Genomic DNA, 16,676 nt, shown 5'->3' with positions numbered 1-16,676 from the left:
CGTTTTACCACTAAACTTGGTATAAGAGCCAAGTTCCTATCGTAGGACTTTAAATACAAAACATTGACTGAATATCAAATAAATCTTGACTTTAAAGTTTACACACTCTTGAACAATTGATCTTGCTTTTTGAAAAGTGGTAGGCCAAAAAGCAGGATTTGGAATTTCTGCTTAGGAGCTCCATTGCTCAAACACCAAAAATTACCTTTGCTGGACCAAAAAGCACAATTTGAAAATTTTACCAAACACACCCAAAAAAAAATCACCTTTTGAAAATACAATCATTATTTTGACCAAAAATTGCGCTAACCAAACGAGCACTTAATTGACCTTATAAGTACCCAAGTCTTTAATCAGTTTCTCTTCCCTGTTTTTTTTTTTTTTTTAATTCATTTTTGGATAGATCTTTCATGTAAAATCTGTAAAAATCTTTAAACAACTAATTTACTCAAAGGGTCTGATCTTACTTATTACATAATATCTTCAATTACTATTTCAATGACACTGATTTCTCTTTCAAACCCGTCTTCCTTGCCACCACACCCCTACATCAAAGTGAAAAAAGTTTATTTTGATGTTGCAGTATGATTCAATTTTCTTTTTAAGAAAGGTTCTTTTTTTTTTTTTTTTTTTTACGAATATATACTGGAGAAAAAATAATTTAAATTTCCAAGTTTGTGTGTAAAATATCTGAGATTGCAAAGGGTAAGAAGTTTGTTATAATAAAACAAAATAACTCAGTCTACTTGGAAGATGAACTGCATGACTTGGTCATAATACATGCATGTGTATGCCCCTATTATGCATTACAAACATATTCCCATTTTTACACATTACAATCTATCACTGTGTTACCAAAAAATTCCCATAATATTCTACCTTGATACCATAAAATACAAATATTTGTGATACATGTTCCTATGGGTTGGAGTAATGGGGGTAGAGGTAATCATTTAGAGTCATATCACCTTCCTCTGCCTTTAAACCATGTCATCTTTTTTACCACAAGAGTGATTGCATCATCATTTACTTTGCTAATTATGCTTCTTGACTTGGTTCAACCCAAGACATCATTCTAGTTGCATAGGTCATCGTTGACTGTGCTTGGGTCATTTTTTAACCCATATTTCACAAAGCTCATTGCTTCATCAATTACTTTTGCTCATAAATGTTGTAGATCTGCGTTGTGCTCTACTTGTTAGCACTCAAACGTCATTTCAGCTCTTAGTGCTTCCCTCCCTCATACCAATAATATGAATAAACAAACATGCAAATATGTGATTTGTGGGCCTCTCCTCTTTCCCACCACTAAGCAAAAGGTCTCTCCCCTTAACCAATGGAATGCCCCATGAGATTCTTAAATTTCGGTTTGATTCTTTCAAAATATTGGGTGGAGGTATTGTTCATGATTTAATGCTTCTTTCCTTATTAGGAATCTGATAGAGAAAACAGTAAGAATGAAATCTGCTTCTGTTTGATCCTTGTTTTCTTCTCTGCTTACAGCTGCTAATTCATGAAAGTCCCCACAACAAACACAACTTGAAAAGAAAAGATTCCATTAATTGACGGCCAATACAAAGAAGAGATACACATGAACAGTGGAATCCAATGATCCACACTGATTTTGATATAGAATACCACTAACTAATATTTTGGTCTATATTTTTCTACCGGATATAGGGAACTGAAACTTAATCATATTTTACCCTTTATACAAAGTTTAAGAATGGGTATCCCAAGTTAGGGGGGCTAAGTGGGCCTTCCTAGTTCTAGATCTTTGTGTGAATCTTGGCAAAATCCAGGGCTTTTTTACCTTGCAACTTGCTTGTTACATAGTGCTTACTGTACTCTCCATGATTGTACCTTCTATACTTGCATGGGTTGCTTTCATCAACAAATTCTGGCATTGGACCAAGCTCTATTTCATAGCTAGGAGCATAAAATGTGACAAGTGAGAGTCTGTCTTTCTCCTTATGAGTCACTGCTCTGTGCTCCACACTCTTGTATTTACCATTTGAAAGAACCTGAAATTTTTTTAAATTTAGAAAGACCCCAGTTGAGATATTGATTTTGACACAGAAGATACACATAAGATTTCAGATCTCTTACTTCTAGTGTGTCACCAATGTTGATTACTAGAGCATTTGGGATGGGCTGAACAGGCACCCATGTGTTATCTTTAAGGATTTGCAGTCCTACTGAGCTGCCCTTTCCTTGCTGCAGCACTGTGAGGGCACTTCCATCTGAATGTGGGCTTAGACCTAAAACAAGGTCAGGCCTTGAACATGCTGGGTAGTAGTTCATCCTTATGGCCTGCACAGCCACCCCAAACATCTCTTCAAAGGCTTGTTGTCTCAATCCTAGGCTCATGGCTATATATTTCAACAGATTATTGCAGAGTGCCCTCACTTCTTTTGAGTAAAGCTCTACAGTTTCACTGCAGACGCAAAATATGAGTTTCAGTAATTTACCAAAAATATTGGAAATTATTGGAAAAAGGTATAGAACAACTTTTACCTGAACTTGGCTGGCTTTGTTGGCCATAATTTGGGGTTCCTTATGTAGTGGGGCTCAACCCCAAGAGCAAACATGTTGCACCAATCCAGCTTTTGGTCCTCTGAGAACACAAATGCCTGCCCATATCCTTGAAGAGTCCCTGGTATCATTGGGTATTTTTGTTTCTCTTCCAGAGGTAGCATGAAGAATTCCTTGGCCAGCTTCTCTATGCTCTCAAGCAAACTAAGCTCAATGTCATGGTTGATTACCTTAACAAAATAACAAAGTATTAGCTTACACTGTAAAATGACCATTTTTAGCACTAACATTAAGATATGCAATTTGTGTACCTGAAAGAATCCCCACTCCTCACAAGCTATTCCAAGCTTCAAAATTTCACTATGGACTTCATCTTTGTCTCCTTTTATAAGCTTGGAGAAATCAATAACTGGAATGTCACTAGTTGATGATAGAGCTGTGGCTAGTGTTGGCCTCTCTGTCATGTCCCTTACAAATCTTTCTGGAATTGTAGTTGGCTTAGCGTTTCTTAGTTCTTGGACATCATCAATGTGCCCAACCTTGACTGGAGAAAGGGGTACTGGGGCCATAGGAATAGAACTTAAAGGTAAGTGAATGCAAAGAGATTTTACTTGGTAACTCTACTCTTGCACAAATCTCTATTTATAGAGGGAGGAAAATACAGATCTAAGCACATTGTTGAGCATTTTTTTTTAATATAAAATTTGTATCTAATTCTTTGGGGACCCACATTATGCATTTTATAAAATTGAGGTAAATATTTTAAAATCTCATTTTTGCTCGTAACACTAATTGAGTCATACATGTAACCCCTTACATATACCGACTAGATGTCTGGTTGCAATTGGAGAACAAACAAGGCCACTAAATCAACCAAATGATACACATAAGGTACCTCTTGGCTCTTACTGCATCACTCGTGGGGGGAGGAGGGGGTGTCCCTTTATGTATTGATATCATCATTTGTATGAAAACATTATACATACTTACATACATACATACATATATATATGTGTGTGTGTGTGCGCGTTTAAGATCTTGGAATCCAATAGTCCTGGTACTGATTGTCCCTTGTGGCAGACTTATGCGAGTGGTTGTAACTTGGGGCCATTCTCAAATTGTGCAAGTAGTAGATGTCTCCATTTCTGCAGACCAAATCTAGTGTCGTTGTTCCCTTTGTCCATACTAGCTCTTACTTGAGGCTCTATGCTTTCTAAGCCCCTCTATTATGTGTGGTCCAAGATCCTTTTTGGAAAGCATGAAATAAGAAAAGCACCCGTTCAATCTTAAGTGCTAGCAGAGACCCCTACTTAGTCATGCTTTGGGAAGATTGTGTCACCCCCAAGAAAACGTTATTGAGTTCTCAAAACATTTTGGTTTAGTAAATATGAGTTACATCTTAAAGCTTAATAGCTTTTCCCAGTTAGGTACAAGTTTTGGAACACTTAAATGGCTGAATCAGTGAGGAAAATGTTGAGACACAAATCAAGCAATAATTGATTCCAAAAGAGGTTTTAGATATTAACCCAGAAACTTATGTGGTGGAAATGAAATCATCTTTTGGTTCATGTACCATGTGGCTTCTCCCATAAAGTTAATTGCTTTGTGCTGAGAAGGATAGAATAAAAATTTTGTCCCCAAAAAAGAAGTAGAAAAATCGTACTTGAGAATCTTAGAAAGCAAAAGATCATATTCTTTTTAGAAAAGTGAATTGCAACAATGAAAAATGTGTTAGTGAGATTCCAAGGCAACTAAATTTTGTGCAGCACTAGGCAGTGCAGTTTTGTACTGTCTAATATTCACCATGCTCAACCTGTGAGCTACCTAGCATTGCATATAGTCGTATAAACTAAACAATTTATGTGCACATATGTATATATGATCCAAAAAGATCATTCCCACACAAATGATCTAGTGTCAATTAATATTAAGGAGGAAAAAATTTTGAAGTCCCAAAAGTCTGTCACCATTGGACCAATACATTATTTGTAGTTCTAACTTCTAAATAGCAAAAAGAAAGTACAGGGGTTGATACATAGTCCCCCCAAAGCCTTCAAAATTGTAATGACAAGTGTCTTGACCAAAAAAAGGGGAATGGGCTTGAATGAAGGTGGACCACTCAACCTTTTCTCTCTCTCAGTAGTCTTTTACACCTTTATCAGTTTGTTGGGCTTTTTTGCCTAGACCAAGGATATAAAGCATGCTATCAGAAAACACCAATAATTGGACTACCCAACAAGAACAAATTGTTTATGAATAGCACCCACCGTTTGAAGCCATAAAAATCTATGTAGGAAATACTTGGATAATTGCTTCCCCCACCAAAATCTGCAGCAACAAATGATGGAGTTACTAATTTTGAACTAAATATTTGAACAAAAAAATTACACAAATCAATACAGTAGGTGACCAGCTAAAATAAAATAGAAAGTGTAAAGGGACCAGATAAGACCAAACAAAACACCAAATAATAGCAAATCTACATGTACACCTTTATTTTTTCCAGATGAAGTCCCCCCCCCCCCCCACCACATTTTAAGGATAAAATTGCCAACCAAACAAGATAGGAGCTCATCAAAAAGTGAAGTGCTAGCTCTCAACAAAGAATAGAAATCTAATGAAATTTTATAAAACACTTTCACACAATATGAATTGATCAAAATTTGATCATATTCAATAACAATTTGCAACACTATGAAAAAACAAATCCAAAATAAGGAACTCTAAGCCAGTGGCAGAGCCAAGATTTTTGGTTGGGGGGGGGATCAAAAGAGAATAAAATTAATCCGAAAAAGTATTAATTGATATTAATAACAAAATAAATGGACAACTATATGCAAATGTAATTGTCATACACATTTAAAATTTGGGTTTGTAAAAAAACCTTGGGTTTGAGACTGAAAAATGCTAGTGAGGAAAGAAAAAATTGTTGTACGTAACAGAGGTGCTATGAGTAATTATAGACCGTACATTATTTCACAACTTTTTTACCAAAATTCTAACATAACATACTATGAGTGATTAACAAATACTAACGCATAAACTCACAATTTTTTTGTTCAACAATCACACTCTACCACGCACCAATTGTGATAAAAAGTTGTGAAAAATTTTACAGTCGTCAACTTTTTTAAGGTGCTATAATGCCTAGTGAGTGAAAGTGGGTTTTTTTTTTCATAATTCTATTAGGCAAAATAGTGGTAGAGAAGTTGGTTGTACAAGTCGTTTTATTTTATTATAATATTATTATAAGATGAGACCCATTATTTTTAAAAAAAAGAGTTGCAGTGGTCTCGAATGTGAAATGGTTTTCCTATGATGAACTAATACACAGTACAAGTACAATATTTATATAAAAAAGCTGATTGTCCTTGTGTATGCAAATTAAGACTTTGTATTACATTATTACATACAGTAATATTACTTGAGAATTTTCGGGGCATTGGGGGGGGGATCCCCCCCCCCCCCCCCCTCGCTCTAAGAATAAGGTATCCCCTATATATTGTTATCCCAAACCTACCCCACCAAACATACAACTTGAAGATGGACCTGCTTATCAACTAAGTCAGTTCTCTGTAAGAAATATATATATAAGTGGAAAATTGATGGAAAATCTCTATTAAAAATTGTTGGCCGTTGTGCTCTAAAAACCATTACTAAACCCAGGAAATAATAAATCAAAAGCAATATTTAAGAAAATGAACATATAAAAATGGATATAAAAAGCATATTAACAAATGTGGGAAATCAACTTTGTGTTCAAAAGCAAACAATGATAAAAGCAAATTAACTTTGTATTCAAAGTAACAAATATGGGAAATTAATTAAATTAAAATAATAAAAAATAAAGAGTGATTAGAGTATTAGTGCTGGTGGTGCTAAAAAATTACAAAATTGGGGTTACATTGGGTTAAATTGCTATTTTTGGCACCACAAACTACAAAATTATGGTTACTGTGGGGGGCAAAAAGATCCTGATGAGAATGTGGGCCTTTTGGGTCGTGTTAAGGAAGGCCGACCTGCTACTGGGTTTAGAATTTGTTGGTACTATGGGTCGGCCCATACGCCGAGGGTCCGAGGATCCAGCCGAGGGTGAACTTATCCTCGGACGGACACCGGAGAACTCGGGGTTTCGCAATAAAGATTAGGGGATGACACGGTTAAGACCAATGGTTGAAAGGGGTAAACCCTAGAATGCCCCAGAAGCACTGGTGTTGAAGAAATGTCAAAGATAAAGGCTGCTACCTCCACATTAAAGACCCTGCACCTACCACCCTGGCCGCATTGATGGGGAAGTGACACCTGAACAGTGGAAGAGAAACTTCTGGTTACTATTCAAAGGCACTGGGAAAAGAAATATCTAGGTTAAAGGGGAGGTAAAGCAACACGTGTAAAAGGTATTCAAGAGAGTAGTATTTAAGGAGGAATATAAGACAGAAAGGGGGATCTCCCTCTTGGTAACTTAAAAGAAAGAGAAAAAGAAGGAAAGAGAAAGTATATAAGAACAGTTCTCGGCTTACGTCCGAGCAGATTGATTCATAGCATTCTTTGTTGTTTTTAAGTGTTTATCATCTTTAGCTTGCTATTTAATCCTCAAACACTTCTAACCTGGGTTTCAAGCCCACACTCTACAAATTACATTGTTTAAGGCTCGTTGGGCCTGAGCCCGTAACTGTTCTTGGGGTCAGGTGCAATTGTGCACTTACAGTTACATTGATGGAGCTAAAGTGATAATTTTTTGCATTGTAGCTCAATGCACAACTATCTTTATTTATGCATTGTAGCTCAAATGTAAAAAGCAAAAAAAAAACAAAAACAAAAACAAAAAACAAAATTATTTGTGTACACACTGGGACAGATTATCGTGAGTTTGTATTTTTGCTGGCTTTTTAGTTTTTATTCCCATTGGAGTTTCACACTTGTGGTGGTGGTGGTGGTGGTGGTGGTGGTGTCGTGAGTGCTTGAAGATAGTGCTTGAAAAAGTTTCACACTTGTGGTAGTGGTGGCGGCTACGTGAATGGTTGTGGATTGAAAAGATGAAAAAAGAGAGATAGAAAAGAACAAGAAAAATAATAAATAAATATATTATTTATTGTATTAAATATATTATTTTATTTTATTATTATAATATTTTATTATGATGAAAATTAAAATAAAAAATCACAAATATTGGATGTTTTGTGAAAGGAGATAATAAAATAAATAGAGTAGTTTTTGGTTGATACCAAATTGTTAAATTTATGACTCTCTGAACGTGGATGATCAAAATATCCTGTGCTTGAAGGTTTTGACACTTGAAATATAAATATTTGGATTAATAATTTTGGAAAGTATTGAAAATGATGAAGTTCGTAGGAGATAAGATAAAAGGAAAAAGTAAAGGGATTACAACGAGACATGATTACAAATGAGAGCAAGAGTGGAATGTCTTTTTGTGACTCTAAGCTCTAAAGTCTAAAGGCGTGTCCCTGAAAGTCTTTTTATAGTCAATTCTTGGAGGGATAAGCATGTGAGCTTGTAGCCACGTACAAATGAGTGCAAATGGAGTCTGTAGAGTACTTGGACACTTCGACTGTAAACTGACATCTCCATTTTGCCACTGCTTGCATGTAAATGGAGTTTGTAGAGTTTGGTTAATATTTTGCAACTTAATTTTTAAAACTGTACCATTTTACGCATTAACATTCTAATATATATTTTTAAATTAATGCTATAATAAATTATTTTATAACATTTTTATAAACTATTATTGAAGGCAATTTTTTATTGGTTTTCATCCGGGCCCATAACTAACAATATTTTTTTATTTACCAATAATCACTTGTCACATCAATAATTTGTAAAAATGTTGTAAAATATTTTGTGTCTCTAGCATTACTTATATTTTTATTGAGTTCAAATATTATTCTATATATATTTAACCCTAAATTAGAATCACTACAACAAAAAATGTCTATTACATCAAGTGTTAATACAACAAAATATGTATATAGTAGTTTTAGACAACATATCGCATCTACAAGTTAAAATTGTTGCAATAGTAACTTAAAAGTGTTAAATTATTGCATCAACAATAATAAGTTGCAATAACTTATAATTTTCAGCAGCAATAGAAGCTTTAATATATTAGGAAAAATTGTTGCAATAACTTAAAATGAAAGAATCGTTGCAATAAATTGATACCAATTGTTTTTGCAGTCTATTGCAACAAAAATTTCTAATTAATAGTTTATTGCATCGAAGTTACCATTGCAATAATTGGATATTAATTCTTTTACAATCTATTGCAATGACAAACACGTAACTGCAATGAATATATCATTGCAATAACTTGGTATCAATTATTTCATAGTCAATCGCAGTGACAAAATGAATTAATTATCTATTACAATGAAGATATCATTGCAGTAATTTAATCCAATTTATCTTGTTCAATTATTTGCAATGTATTACAACAAGTTTCGTGAAGTAATAGCATATACTTACAAGATATTCAAAATAATAAATTTTTTATTGCAACAATATATATATATATATATATATATATATATATATATATATATATATATATATATATATATATATATCATTGCATCAAAGTTATTATTAAAATATTTGGAGTTTATTGCAACAACAAAATTTGTTGCATAGACCTATTACCTCAAATTTTATTGCAACATCTTATATCAACTATTGCAATGACCCTAATGTTATTGCAATGGTTTTTTTCGTTGCAATAAACATTTTTTCTTGTAGTGAATCTAACCACTTTTTTTTTTTTAAATGATATTCTATCTATCCCAAAATGTTAGTTATTTATTCCATTTTGAGATATCTTAAAACAAAGTCATTTTTTAAAAGTCAATAAATAAATTTCTCAACATACCTTTCACTTAAAAAATAATAATAATAATTAAAAATATTTTATATCTATAATATTTTCACAATACTTTCACAAAAAATCTTGTGTAACAAGTTGTTACTAGTGGGTAAGAAAGTAATTTCAATGGTGGATTCAAATTAAAAACCTATAACAACCTGACAACTAGGATTTATTGTGAAAATGTTGTAAACTTTAAATTTTGAGAGTAATTTTAAGGAAATTGTACATTTTTGTGTAAAAGACAATGTATTAAATGATGTTCCCTAAAAAAGTAGAATTTTCTAACCTAACAGAAGGGATCAATAAATAAATTTCTCAACATACCTTTCACTTAAAAAAATAATAATAATAATTAAAAATATTTTATATCTATAATATTTTCACAACACTTTCACAACAAATCTTGTGTAACAAGTTGTTACTAGTGGGTAAGAAAGTAATTTCAATGGTGGATTCAAATTAAAAACCTATAACAACCTGACAACTAGGATTTATTGTGAAAATGTTGTAAACTTTAAATTTTGAGAGTAATTTTAAGGAAATTGTACATTTTTGTGTAAAAGACAATGTATTAAATGATGTTCCCTAAAAAATTAGAATTTTCTAACCTAACAGAAGTCAATAAATAAATTTCTCAACATACCTTTCACTTAAAAAAAACAATAATAATAATTAAAAATATTTTATATCTATAATATTTTCACAACACTTTCACAACAAATCTTATGTAACAAGTTGTTACTAGTGGGTAAGAAAGTAATTTCAATGGTGAATTCAAATTAAAAACCTATAACAACCTACTAACTAGGATTTATTGTGAAAATGTTGTAAACTTTAAATTTTGAGAGTAATTTTAAGGAAATTGTACATTTTTGTGTAAAAGACAATGTATTAAATGATGTTCCCTAAAAAAGTAGAATTTTCTAACCTAACAGAAGGGATGGAATAAATAAAATAGATAGTTTCATATACAAACACAATCGAATCAACCAACCAACAAATCTATAGCCCATGTGATCCATAACATCAACTGCGCAAGAATGAGGCTCAAGTTGCCCATGTGACCCGTAACATCAACTGCAGAAGAATAAGGCTCAAGTTGATGAATAGGAGAAGGCTGCAATACATCTCCATCACCATTCTCCCTCGGGGGTGATAAATTAGGTTAAGGAAAAAATGAGGTGACCTCATTAAAGAGAACATTCAAGGATACATTGAATCTCTTGGATTTCACGTCATAGCATCTATATCTGGACCGAGCATATCCAAGTCATAATAAATGTCTTTTAATAATTATCATAATTATATACTATTTTAATGATAAATAATATGTCCATAATATTTTCACAACATTTTTTACAACAAATCTTATGTGACAAGTTGTTATTAGTAGGGAAGAAAAGTAATTTAAGTGGTAAAAATATTGTGGACATATCATTTCTCTATATATTTTTTTAATCTTAAAATTTTGTTTAATTTAAATCATATGACACAATACAACTTAATTTGAAACCACCTTTAAAATATATTATTAAAATGTAATTTATTAAAAAATATATAAAGTAGACTCACAATATGTTGTTGAACTTCATAGGCCTACTATAATGTGCATTTGGAGAAGAAGATATGGCTGGTTAAATCTGATGGGTTTTTCTACCAATGTCTAGAAGTTTGTCTTCTTTTTTTTTTAGAAAGTTTCAACTTATAGCGTCCACTCTTGATAACAGTTCTTATTATCAAATCAAGACACCAATCGATTTTTAAAGTAAGTGAAAATTGAATTTCAGATCTCTTATTCAACTATCAGAAACTTTACCAATCTATATATATAATAATAGGTAAAACTGAGAGAAAATCCAATTAGATTTCAAATTGAAATTCAATTAGAATCTAATTTTGTCCCACGTGTCAAATCTAATCTATGTTTTTAAATTTTTGTGTCAAGTGAGCTAATCAATCAATATATATATAAAAGCAGAGACCTCATGCAAAAGTGCATGAGGTTCTGCCATGTGGCATTTTGTATGAGTATTTTTTCGTTTAGCCTTTCATCTCCCATCTTCTTATCAATGATTAGTTTAAGCCATAAATGCAAAAAATTAAAATATTTGGTTCTACTCTCTTTTCCAACTTTTTGAACTCTTCCACTTTTAATTTCATTAATTTAATAAATGAAAGGTTTTCTCCATTCAATATTAGTTTTCGTGTTCTTTTATATATTCCAGTTTCACAAAATATCAAAAGGCCAAAAGAAAAATAGAACTGGAGAGATAGAGAGACAAAGAGTGAGGAATTAGTATAAAAAAGAGTATGAAATTGGCTTTGGTTTCAATTGCATATGATCTAAACTTCTTAACAACACTATCAAAACTTGATACAATGCTTTAACAACATATGGGATTTCTAAAAGATATGAGTTTTTTGTCTTTATTTATATTTTTGGAAAGTGTTTAATTTTTATAAGTGATTAAGGTACTCAGATGTAAGTAAAATTAAACATAATATATGAAATAGTATAAGTTTATATTTCCCTATTCAATTATTGTTTATTTTTAATCTCTTGGCATGTATATTTAGTTTTGCGAATTAGAAATTATAAACCTTAAATTTGAGATGTTTAACCTTCAAAAGTTCACGTGTTTTCTTTTTAAAAAAATACTTAAAAAAAAAAAGAAAAAGAAATAATAAAAAAAATTATAGTGGAAACGGTCAAATGTAAGAATTAAATATACATGTACACCTGATCAATGAAAAAAGAGCATAGAGTGGCATTTTTAGAGTCTAATTAATTATGGTTACTAATGGAAATAGTGTTACAATTTTTTTTCATTCATTATTTTAGTGACGTATACGAAATAATCGAAATTAAATTTTCAAACATTATAATACATATGAGTATCATAAAATAACTAATAACGAACACGTGCATCGCGCGGGACATCCACTAGTTTAATGTAAAAATTGGATTTCAATTAGAGTTTAATTTTGCGACATGTGTCATATCAAATCTAAGTTTTAAATTTTTGTATCAAATGAGTTAATTTAGGGTAAAAAATGAAGAGTCCAATATAAGTAAACCATAAAAAATATATATATAATTTTTGAATGATTTTATATTTATGAGTTTTTTTTTTTGTAGAACTAAAAACAATTCAATTTTATAAGTCATATATATATATATATATTAATAAGTAAAGCTAAAAGAAAATTCAATTAGATTTTAAATTGGAATTCAATTCGAGTCTAATTTTGTGCTACGTATCTCATCTAATAAAAAATTTTAAAATTTTGAACCAAGTTAGTTAGTTCAATGTAAAAATTGAATTTCAATTAGAGTTTAATTTTCCGACACGTGTTCCATCTAATTGAAATTTTTTTAATTTTTGTGCTAAATGAGTTAATTTAGAGTAAAAAACGATGAGTCCAATATAAATAAATCATAAAAAACATAATCATATATCTAATACTATATATAAAATTAGAGAAAGAGAGAGTTTGAATGATTTTATATCTATGAGCCCTTTTTTTATAACTAAAAACAATTCAATTGACACAAAAATTATATATATATATAATAGGTAAAGTTATGAGAAAATCCAATTAGATTTCAAATTAGAATTAAATTAGAGTCTAATTTTACATCATGTATCCCATCTAATCTAAGTTTTTAAATTTTTGTGCTAAGTGAGTTAATTCAATGTAAAAATTAGAGTTCAATTAGAGTTTGATTTTGTGCCATGTGTCCTATCTAATCTAAGTTTTTTAATTTTTATGTCAAATGAGTTAATTTAGTGTAAAAAACAAGGAGTCAAATACAAGTAAACCATAAAAAATATAATTTTTGAATGATTTCATATTTATGAGCCTTTATTTTTGTATAACTAAAAACAATTCAAATTTATAAGTCATATGTATATATATATATATATATATATATATATATATATATATATATATATATATATATATATATAATAGGTGAAGTTGAAAAAAACTCAAATTAGAGTTTCAATTTTGCGTCATATGTCCTAAATTATTTATTCTTAAAGAGTTTTATTTCTTAATTTTATAATCAAATGTAGGACCACATCATAAGTATTCATTTAAGTGAGTTATTAAGTATAAAAATCAAAGAGTTTAGAATAAATGAAACATAAAAAAATTTAAAAAAAAATGCTTCACAAAATTTTTTTTTTTTTTTAAACATGAACAATTTATATTTTATACTTAATAATATCCTTACAAATTTTTTTAAAGAGTTAACCAAATATAAAAATGACTAACAATAGGAATTATATTATGCATCTTATTGTATATTTTTAAGTGTATCCATGCATATGCATAGAGTTACAATCTTTTTTTTCAGGGGCATAGAGTTACAAGCTAGTTGAACTAATGGAGCTCACTTTGTCTAATCTAATCTCTTTAGGATCTTTTTTTTTTCTTCCAAAAAACAAAGAAATAAATAATTCCTTGGACCAAAAGGTAATCATGTTGCTTTGGGTAAAAGTGTAGAACCCAAAACCAAGACCAGTTTGTGAGTGCGTTTGAAAGTAATGAAGAAGAGGCCTTTGAACAAAAGTCTCCTTTTTGCCCTTACCTCCTCATCTCTTTCCCGCCAAACTAAACTGTCAAATTTTCATACAAAAGCTTATCATTGCATTCAACAGCTTCGAAATTGTAACGATTTCATTTCTGCAACCTTAGCACACTCCAACGTTTTAAAGTGTGGTTTCTTAAACGACACCTTCACCACCAACCATCTTATAAACTGCTATGTTAGGCTCCAAGAAATAAGGGATGCACACCAAGTGTTCGATGAAATGCACGAACCAAATGTCGTGTCGTGGACTTCGCTTATGGCGGGTTATGTCAATGTGGGTCAACCCAAAATGGCTCTTTGGCTCTTTTGGAAAATGCCTGGAAGTTTGGTCATGCCCAATGATTTTACATTGGCGACTGTGATTAATGCTTGTTCAATCCTTGCTGATGTCAAAGTAGGGAGAAGAATTCATGCGCAAGTTGAAATATTGGGTTTTCGATCTAATCTTGTTGTTTTTTCTTCACTTGTTGATATGTATGGAAAATGTAATGAGGTTGATGAAGCTCGACGGGTTTTCGACATAATGGATTCTAGGAATGTTGTTTCTTGGACTTCAATGATCACAGCGTACGCCCAAAATGCACAAGGCCACAATGCACTCCAAATTTTTAGAGAATTCAGTAGCTTGATGCTGGACCGTCCAAATCATTTCATGTTGGCTAGCGTAATAAATGCTTGTGCGAGCTTGGGTAGACTGGTTTCCGGGAAAGTCACACATGGGGCAGTGATTCGCCATGGCCATGATTCAAATGATGTGGTTGCAAGTGCACTTGTGGACATGTATGCCAAATGTGGGTCTGTTAGTTATTCAGAAAATGTCTTCATGAGGATTCCAAATCCTTCTGTGATTTCATATACTTCAATGATTGTAGGTGCTGCAAAATATGGGCTTGGGAAGCTATCTCTCAATCTCTTCAAAGAAATGATTGATAGAAGAATAAAACCCAATGATGTCACCTTTGTTGGAGTTTTACATGCTTGTAGTCACTCAGGGCTAATTGATGAAGGCCTTGAACACTTGAAGACCATGTTTGTGAAACATGGGATATTGCCAGGTGCCAAGCATTATACTTGTGTTGTTGATATGCTTGGTCGAACTGGTCGTCTTGACGAAGCCTACCAATTAGCAAAATCTATCCAGGTAGAGTCTGATGAAGGGGCTTTGCTGTGGGGTACACTTCTTTCGGCTAGTAGGCTTCATGGAAGGGTAGATATTGCAGTTGAAGCCAGTAAGCTGCTAATAGAATCCAATCAACAAGTAGCGGGTGCATATGTAACATTATCAAATGCTTATGCATTGGCTGGGGAGTGGGAGAATGTTCATAGTCTACGGACTCAAATGAAGCAGACCGGAATTTACAAGGAACCTGGTTGTAGTTGGGTTGAGATTAAGGATTCAACTTATGTGTTCTATGCTGGAGATGTAGCTTCATGTCCACAGGGGAGAGAAGTGATGAGTTTGTTGAGGGAGTTGGAGGAGAGAATGAAGGAAAGAGGGTACGTTGGAGGAAGTATGGGTTTAGTGTTTGTTGATGTGGAACAGGAAGCCAAAGAAGAAATTGTGGGTCTGCACAGTGAGAGATTGGCATTAGCTTTTGGACTAATAAACATCCCCAAAGCAGTGACAATCAGAGTGATGAAGAACTTAAGAATGTGTAGGGACTGTCATGAGGCTTTCAAGCTTATTAGTGATATTGTTGCAAGGGATTTTGTTGTAAGAGATGTGAACAGATTTCATCATTTTAGAAATGGATCTTGCACTTGCAGAGATTTCTGGTAACGATTAGCGAATCATAAAATTTAGGCAAAAATGCAAAACTGACCCTCTAACTTTTAGTCTTTTTCATTTCAGTCCTCTAACTTTCAATTTTGTCATTTCAATCCTCTAACTTTCAATTGTTATTAATTTGATACCTGTTAAACCCCAGTTATGTACTGTCAGTTATGTACTGCCATTAATTGAGCTAAAATAAATTCGTTTTGGTTTTTTTTTTTTAATAAATTTAGGAATTTAAAAAATTTTAAAAAAAACTAACATTAAAAAAAAAATTCAGAACCATCACATCATAAAATTCAACACAATCAGCTCTAAACTAAACACCATTTCATCAAAAATCATATCCAAATTAACCAAAACCAAAGGGAGAAACATAAACAGTAATATCTTTATCATAACTCAACAGAAAAAAAAAAAAAAGCCAAAGATTCCCAATTTTTTTTTTTTTTTTATTTTTGATGAACAAAGATTCTCAATTTCCACCTAGTAAAACTACAGGATTAATAATCTCAGACACCCATGTAGAAAAATCCCAAAAATCAAAGCCAAGCTACAACTTTAAAATTTTGGGTTATTTCACGAAACAAACCCAAAATAAAAAACCAAGCCCCACCCACCAAAAGATTTGAGATTAGAACATTGCAGAAAAATATCAAATCCCTAAACAAAAGTAAGAATCGAAAACATCAAATATGATAGTTTTTTCTTACTCTTCTCTTCTTCTTCTTCTTCTTGTTGTGCTTAATTTGTCTTCAGCTCTTTAGGTCAGACAAGCTCCCAGGTTTATTAGCCTGCCCTTTTTCTCATCTGATCATCACCACCAGCTCCCGCCGACGATGACGAAGACGATGCAGCCGATGGAGGCGAAGAAGAAGAAG

The 16,676-nt window shown here is 32.0% G+C and overlaps 2 protein-coding genes across 2 annotated transcripts; one reads left to right on the top strand and one right to left on the bottom strand.

The window, feature by feature from the left end:
- Positions 1-1,539: 1,539 nt before the first annotated feature.
- LOC142623597 (protein LATERAL BRANCHING OXIDOREDUCTASE 1) lies at positions 1,540-3,202 on the bottom strand. Its single transcript, XM_075797037.1, has 4 exons — positions 2,847-3,202; positions 2,518-2,765; positions 2,110-2,437; positions 1,540-2,024 (listed from the first exon to the last, which is right to left on the bottom strand). Exons 1-4 carry the CDS (start codon positions 3,102-3,104, stop codon positions 1,770-1,772), a joined length of 1,089 nt encoding a protein of 362 aa, XP_075653152.1. The 5' UTR covers positions 3,105-3,202; the 3' UTR covers positions 1,540-1,769.
- Positions 3,203-13,725: 10,523 nt separating this feature from the next.
- Positions 13,726-15,825, top strand: LOC142625968 (pentatricopeptide repeat-containing protein At4g15720). The gene has a single exon (XM_075799727.1). The coding sequence runs from the start codon at positions 13,975-13,977 to the stop codon at positions 15,799-15,801; it is 1,827 nt and encodes a 608-aa protein (XP_075655842.1). The 5' UTR covers positions 13,726-13,974; the 3' UTR covers positions 15,802-15,825.
- Positions 15,826-16,676: the final 851 nt, after the last annotated feature.

Source organism: Castanea sativa, chromosome 2, assembly GCF_040712315.1.
Source record: "Castanea sativa cultivar Marrone di Chiusa Pesio chromosome 2, ASM4071231v1".
Lineage (NCBI taxonomy): Eukaryota > Viridiplantae > Streptophyta > Magnoliopsida > Fagales > Fagaceae > Castanea > Castanea sativa.
This window is presented reverse-complemented; position numbering and strand designations above follow the sequence as displayed.